General features: G+C 47.5%; 1 protein-coding gene across 1 annotated transcript in view; it reads right to left on the bottom strand.

The window, feature by feature from the left end:
- The window catches only part of LOC146185119 (uncharacterized), a 40,523-nt gene that overhangs the window by 28,644 nt on the left and 3,906 nt on the right, over nucleotides 1-7,973 (bottom strand). The window contains exons 3-4 of the mRNA XM_084605474.1: nucleotides 5,895-6,096; nucleotides 434-537 (exon numbers count right to left, since the gene is read on the bottom strand). Coding sequence (XP_084461600.1) covers nucleotides 434-537; nucleotides 5,895-6,096 — 306 coding nt within the window. The remainder of the gene's footprint in view (nucleotides 1-433; nucleotides 538-5,894; nucleotides 6,097-7,973) is intronic.

Here is a 7,973-nt window from a genome sequence, read left to right as displayed (position 1 = left end):
ACAATTAAACCTCTAGCAAGGAATGCGCAGACAACATCTTCATGTCGAAATAGTGGCTAGCTCACCAAGGCTTCCCTTCAACCCTTGCTCACTTTGTTTCATGATTTTCAAGAATTCTATCTGAAAGCCTATCAATCACAGAAAGCTCCTATTTTATCTCTCTGATATTCAAGCCTTCGGGTAACGCTCCTCGGCTGGGTTTTCAAAAAGAAGCTGTTGTGATCTAAATTTGATTTGCTTGTGACTCAGGGAGACATTCAAAACCTTCTTCCACGTGTATTAGCCATTCAAGGTACCTTGCGTATAAAAGTGTAAAGGGAACCCTACTTCAATGCCAACGGGGGCACTGTTGGCTGTAGCCCTTGCTGCCAGTCCCTGTCTTTTCGTATGAGCGGCGCTTGTAGCAGCGTGATATTAAGAAAGTGCAGTTTACCTTGAAGCAGCACTGAGGCTGCTGTTCAGCGATGAATGCCAAGTTCTCGTCGTCCGTAAGGCAAAACGTTGCGTTGGCGTCCTTGACATGATACAACAACTCCTCTGTAGACGAAACAAAAAAAAAATGCATGTACTTAATTAGGGACGTGTAAAAAGCTGCACGACGCAGCTTGAAGCAACCACAAAACCGAGCATGCATATTATCATATCTGCGGCATGTCATAAAACTCAGGTCATAATCTCTCCATATCAAGCAATGAAAAGAGTTACAAAATAAAATAAAACTTGGAAGCAAAGTAACCTAGCATTGAACAATGCAAAAATATCTTAAAGCAGAGCTTTCTAAACCGCGAAAAAGAAAAGTAATTTTTATCTTAAGGCCATGTGGAGGGGGAGTTTTTGTGAAGATGATTTGTTCAATCGTCGATTTTAAAGATAACGGGTCAAGGTGAAGCATGATGACATGGGGTTAAATATTCCAATCCCTTGATCTGCGTGCAAAAATTACGACAGATGCGCATATCTCCGGTTAGAGAGGGTGTGTAAAGTTATCTAGTACTTTGTGTCGCTGCTGATTCACTTAGTTGGTGGACACATCAAGTGCATAGTAATAACCCTTATGAAAAAGACACATTCTCAAAATTTGAGCGGTTTTCTAGGTCTATCTGTGGGACGTTATACGACCGCTTTCAGTGATACTGCCGTCAGTACCTGGTGATGAGGTTAGCATCAGAGAATTTCGGCAATACCATTAAATACAAACACACGTAACCAATAAATCAAAAGTCTGGAGATCCTCCATCTTGTCCTAGAATGAAAATCTAATTCAAAAGAAAATGAACCCCTGCCGCACGTTTTGGCAGAATGCACAAAACTCGACCCCCCTCCTCCCCTTTCCGCCAATAACCCCAGTCCCCAACCCCTTGAGCGATGGGAGACCTTATCCAGCCCCGCCCTATCGATTCAGCTCGCACTGACGGACAGGAGCCAGGAGCTGCTGGGAACATATGGGTCTCGCAACTATGTAACCACCCAGTCTGGTGCCTGCATGCACCACCGAATTTTTTCGGGCCGTATAAATGTTGATTCCTTCTCCTCTAATTCAACTTTGATATCAATACTCTCGCAAAGTCATGACTCTTCGCAATAAGGTTATTGTAATAAAACGATTTGGGATGGTTAGTATCGATATCTTTCAGAAATTGGCGGAGGTTTGGGAGTGGAACGCTTGGTACAGTAAATGGTTATATGTAGTGGGAATGAGCCGCTCATTACGAGGTACAGGGGTGGCACAGTATGGGCGGTTAGAAAAGACGGGGGAAGCATATCCTTGTCATAGACCACATTAAATAACTTAGTCAAAACTGGGGCGAACTCGTCTTTGAATTCCTGCAAGCCCGTCTGGTCCTGCCCCGCCGGGGTGGTGCAGTGGTAAGACGCCCGACTACTGTGCCGGAGTTCCCGGGATCGAATCCCGGCCTCGGCGGCTGCGTTTCGATGGAGGCGAAACGAAGTGGCGTCCGTGTGCTGTGCGATGTCAGCGCACGTTAAAGATCCCCAGGTGGTCGAAATTACTCCGTAGCCCTCCACTACGGCCCCCCTTTCTCTCTATCCACTTTCACTCCCACCTTCCTCCCTTCCCTTACGGCGCGGTTCAGGTGTCCACAGAGCAAGTGTGACAGATACTGCGCCTTTCCCTTCCTATGAACCAACCAACCAACCAACCAACCGTCTGGTCCTGTAGGCTTTGCAGGGTTGAGGTCTTCTGTGGCTTTATTTACTTCTCCTTCGGAGATTGGCAGCTCTAAACGTTTTTTCTTTTTTTTTTTCTTTTTTTGTCATCCAGCCTTGGCATAAGAGAAAGGAAACTGGACTTCAATTGTTCGATTTTCCCTTCTGTGCGACTGAAACGTCCGCTGTAGTATTCATAAAAGGCCCTCTCTATATTCGATTTATCTGAGTAGACTACACCTTTCCATTCTGTTTTCGATATCTCATTCTTGCTGGCGTGTTTCTTTTCTAATCCAAGAGCACGTTTTGTGGGCATTTCGCCCGCTAACAGGCGCTGTGCCCTCGCCCACACCATCGCACCTTGATATCTCCCCATATCTATTGCCTCCAATTACTGCTTGACGGAGCGGATTTCTTCCATGCACGAGCCCGGCTTTATTGTTAATTGGTTCACAGGAAGAGAAAAGCGCAGTATCTGTCACAATTGCTCTGTGGATACCTGAACCCCGCCGTAAGGGAAGGGAGGAAGGTGGGAGTGAAAGTGGAAGGAGAGAAAGGGGAGCCGTAGTGGAGGGCTGCGGAGTAATTTCGACCACCTGGGGATCTTTAACGTGCGCCGACATCACACAGCACACAACCGCCACTTCGTTTCGCCTCCATCGAAACGCAGCCGCCGTGGTCGGGTTCGAACCCAGGAACTCCGGCACAGTAGTCGGGCGTCTTACCACTGCACCACCCCGGCGGGGCATGTACGAGCCCGGCTGCTAGCACTTATGCGCCAGTAGAAAAGGTCATTTCTAAGCGCCTTTTCTTTTATCTTTTATTGCTGTTTTATAGCACACGATCGTTCAATGGCAGTCATCTTTATTTCCTGTTAAAATATTTCCCATTTTTCCCCTTGAGATTCATTCCTGGCAATTTGCATCTCATTTAAAGCTGACACTATTTGTCCACAAAAATATCATCTTTCAGAAGCCTCTCATTAAGTTTCCAATTTTCCCATAAAATTTGTTTCGTTTTTCATTTCTTTTTCTAATCCCAAAGACAACAAGACAGTGGTAACTAAACGGCACTGGTTGTACGCGGTATTCACAGCAGTATGGTATTAGTATAGTGCCTAGACTATATAGTATTAGTTGAAGCAGATATGCATGCCCTGTGAAAACCGCTCCAGTAGCGTTTCCGATGCAATCGCCCACATCATCAAGATGGCATTGCTCAATATGTCACTCAAACAGGCAGTACTCGCATCTCGGAAAGGCGTAGTACTAGTCTTGTCTCGGGCCGTGCATATGCAGTTGAAATCACGAAGTAAAACGACCATACGTTATATGTGACAGTAATAGCCGATATTCTCGGAGTTTTCGCCTCTCATCTGAATTAGTGTGCGCGTAAATACAGATAATGCGCCACTTCAAATCGCTGGACATGATCATGTTATTGGAACTGCACAGTATCTGGCGATCCAGAATGGCTTTCAGGCATGCGGACGTTGATGCGAGCAAAATACGGCCGTATTTTCGCGAAGCCGTTGCGAGTGTTATTGAAGTTCTCAAGACAAAAGATGAAGTGCCTCAATGGCTTCCGAGAATGGAAGTGTTGCTGCAAATGGTTGGTTGGTTTGTGGGGTTTAACGTCCCAAAGCGACTCAGGCTATGAGAGACGCTGGAGTGGAGGACTCCGGAAATTTAGACCACCTGGGGTTCTTTAACGTGCACTGACATCGCACAGCACACGGGCGCCTTGCTTTTCGCCTCCATCGAAAAGCGACCGCCGAGGCCAGGATTCGATCCCGCGTCCTTGGGAACAGTAGTCGAGCGCCGTAACCACTGCGCCACGACTGATTTGTAACGGATCACACAGCCCAAATCGCGTGGTTTTAACCCGTGTTGGTGTATTTGTCGCGTAATAGTGTGTGCGTGTGTGTGTGTGTGTGTGTGTGTGTGTGTGTGTGTGTGTGTGTGTGTGTGTGTGTGTGTGTGTGTGTGTGTGTGTGTGTGTGTGTGTGTGTGTGTGTGTGTGTGTGTGTGTGTGTGTGTGTGTGTGTGTGTGTGCGTGCGTGCGTGCGTGCGTGCGTGCGTGTGTGTGCGTGTGTGCGTGTGTGCGTGTGTGTGTGTGTGTGTGTGTGTGTGTGTGTGTGTGTGTGTGTGTGTGTGTGTGTGTGTGTGTGTGTGTGTGTGTGTGTGTGTGTGTGTGTGTGTGTGTGTGTGTGTGTGTGTGTGTGTGTGTGTGTGTGTGTGTGTGTGTGTGTGTGTGTGTGTGTGTGTGTGTGTGTGTGGGGGGGGGGGGTGTCATTTGTAAAATCTGATAATAAATTAGGCAATAAAGAAAAAATACAGGGATAGCGCAGTGGTTACGGCAGTCGACTACTGTTTTCAAGGACGCGGGATTGAATCCCGGCCTCGGCGGCCGCTTTTCCTTGGAGGAGAAAAGCAAGGCGCCCGTGCGCTGTGCGATGTCAGTGCACGTTTAAGAACCCCAGGTGTTCGACATTTCCAAAGTCCTCCACTATGGCGTCTCTCATAGCCCGAGTCGCTTTAGGACGCTAAACCCCACAAACCAACCAACCAACATAAGGAGCCATTCACACCAAGCAAATCATAAAGGTTTCTTTTTGTCTGTTTATCTATGCAAAATGATAAGGCACAGAGATGAACGTTTAGAAAGTAGAAGAAAAAAACATGTTCATTTTTTTCTAATTCTACTATTGTCTAATCATTTACCTTCCTACTTACGTTATTATTTTACATTGATCAACGCACAAAACAAATCCCTGATGCTGTCCTTGGTGTCAGTGGTTAATTTTGTGTCCGCTGTCGCTGTAAGTATTTGGTACAGCAAAATCCACTAGTTCAAAAGCAACGCTTGGGTCGGGAACTCAGACGTTAGCCTTTTTTAGTCGTGTTATTTGTGCCGTGTGCTGAGTCTGCTGGCTCCTGTGACGGATTGGAATCACATTTTGGTATTAGAGCACATGGTCTTAACAACAGTTATCCAAGGTTGTTACGGCAATCTTTGCAAAATATGTTGGCGCTTATCTCTAGCAGAACCTAGTCGCAGTTCCTGGCTCAGAATAGGAATATAAAGATTCTACATTGAAGTATACCGAGTTAAAACTGCGTGAACCACATGAAAAGAAAGCACGACGAAAAATGCATCCCGATTTACGCGGTTAATCAAAGGTTGGTTGGTTTGTGGGGCTTAACGTCCCAAAGCAACTCAGGCTATGAGAGACGCCGTAGTGGAGGACTCCGGAAATTTCGACCACCTGGGGTTCTTTAACGTGCACTGACAACGCACGTTAAAGAACCCCAGGTGGTCGAAATTTCCGGAGTCCTCCACTACGGCGTCTCTCATAGCCTGAGTTGCTTTGGGACGTTAAGCCCCACAAACCAACCAACCTTTGATTAACCGCGTAAATCGGGATGCATCAAAGGCAAACTGGGTGCGCTAGCACTGCTTGATCCCCCCCCCCCCCCCCCATTTGGCTAGCAATTGCCATGTATCAGCGAAAAACGTGTTGATTCCCTTCACACCCAGGGAACCAGAAATTCTCATGTGGCTGTTCATCGCCCTTAACTGGGGTCCATGTAGGTCATGGATGCGAGCTGTTCTTCACGTAATAATTGAGCTCATCCTAGGATTCGGCGCCCCTCTTCGATGACAAGTACCTCGTGCCATCGTTAGGCGAAGGTAACTGAAATGTGCTCCTTTATTATACCACTTACGCTTTGTTCTGGGCCCGCTGCAGAAACACACCACACAGCCGGACATCATGAGCGAGAGGATGGCGATGATTCCGTCGGTCGTGTTGTTGAGCGCCAGAATGACGCGGTCACCGCGGCAGACCCCGTTTTGCTGGAATCCAGTCGCAAACTGACGCACCATTTTCAGAAGTTCAGCATAGCTAACACTTTTGGTGCCTTCGATCTGCAAGAGTACGCATTATTTCGGTACACAAAAGAAAAAAGTGGCCCAACAGGTACATATGACACACCAGATTCTAAATACCAATGGACACCGTCTCAGTGAATTCCGTTTAATCTCATCGGCGAACTCGCCAGTTCTGGGGTCATATTGAACTTTTTTCTCTTTCAAAACTGTCACAATAGATGGTTAGGGCCTGACGAGGTAATAAAATTAATAATTGGTTCACAGGAAGGGAAAGGCGCAGTATTTGTCACACTTGCTATGTGGACACCTGAACCGCGCCGTAAGGGAAGGGATGCAGGTGGGAGTGAAAGTGGAAGGAGATAAAGGGGAGCCGTAGTGGAGGGCTACGGAGTAATTTCGACCACCTGGGAATCTTTAACGTGCGCTGACATCGCACAGCACACGGACGCCACTTCGTTTCGCTTCCATCAAAACGCTGCCGCCGTGATCGGGTTCGAGCCCGGGAACTCCGGACAGAAGTCGAGCGTATTACCACTGCACCACCCCGGCGGGGCCCTGACGAGGTCACAGTTCCCTATTTCGGAATTTCTCATTGAAATTTGAGCGGTGTTTCCAATGCAGTTCCATTTTCGTTCTTAAGGGTCACTTCTGAAGTACCGCTACTCTTGTAACAAGGGCATTCCAGTGTCGGGAGGTTTTAATTCACGGCATACACTTGGGGCGCTGGAAGCTTAAGCGCAGTTTGCCTTGACCGTGATTTCTTTTGCAGACGCAGCAATATACCCGCCCTGGAGCTGCGGTGGCGTCGCTCGTCTCGCCGCGAATAGCGCGTGCCTGGCTCCTGATCTACAACAATGTGGTTCAGCAAAAACAGTCCTGATATGGGTGCAGCATAAAAGAGCAAACGCCGCGCTGTGGCTCACTGATTAGGGACTCAACTGCACAAATCAATCACCCGATTCAATGGCGGCAGCGGCGGTCGCTTTCATCGGAAAGCGAAGCTAAATTTGCCCGGGTAGTGCAATATTGGTACCCATTAAAGAAGCCTAGGTGGTCAAAATCTTTTTAGCGCTCCCCTACGGTTTTCCTCATAGCCTGACTTGCCTGGGGGCTTTAAACCCAATAAACCAAGCCACGAAAAGCACAGATATTTCTGAAACGTTAGCCTGTACAAATACGTCGATCTGTACTTGTCAGTTCAGAAACTCTTGACGGGACGTGAGAATTGGGCCTTCAAATAGTTTTCTGAGCGGCGGGTATAAATGTATAATCCATTTATCGACGACTAACGTGTTGTTGTCGGAATTATAATGTGCCATTCGGCTTTTGGCGCAGCGAAAAAGCACATTTCATCAGCTTGAAATAGGTACACAACACGAACAAAATGAATCAGCGCGCCGGTGCCTCTTTCACCGAAACACGATCCAGCGTCAGGCTCATCTTGCAAGCAGCATATATCACTACAGCGAACTTGATATGTCTAGCAGTCTATCCTCGACATTGTCACCTCTAAAATTAATCGCCTAATATGTTTATTATACGCACTGGAGCAACATCAGTAAACGTTCTTCAGGTCGCCCAAACATGTTTCACTGCTGCAGGGCGCATATCGGTGCAGAAGCATGGCTTCACGTGTCCCTCTATATGTCTCCTCCGTCTTCTTGCACTTATGTATATGCGAAGCGTGTACAGCTCGTTCGGTCCAAAAGGCTTGTTGTTGTGGCTGTAGGAAGAAGGAAAAGAAAATGCCCGGGCCTGCTACTGGCTCTGTAGCTGAGCCAGCTCCGCTGCCTGATTGATTTAGAGGAAGGGAAAGGCGCGGTAACTATCTCACTTGTTTTCTGTGGAAACCTCAACCGCGCCGTAAGGGAAGGGAGGAATGTAGGAGTGAAAGTGTAAAGAGAGAAAAGGGA

The sequence above is a fragment of the Amblyomma maculatum genome, chromosome 6, assembly GCF_055883805.1.
Source record: "Amblyomma maculatum isolate TAMU_Amacu chromosome 6, ASM5588380v1, whole genome shotgun sequence".
Taxonomy (NCBI): domain Eukaryota; kingdom Metazoa; phylum Arthropoda; class Arachnida; order Ixodida; family Ixodidae; genus Amblyomma; species Amblyomma maculatum.
Note: the sequence above shows the minus strand (reverse complement) of the source record. Positions and strands in the feature narration are given on the sequence as shown.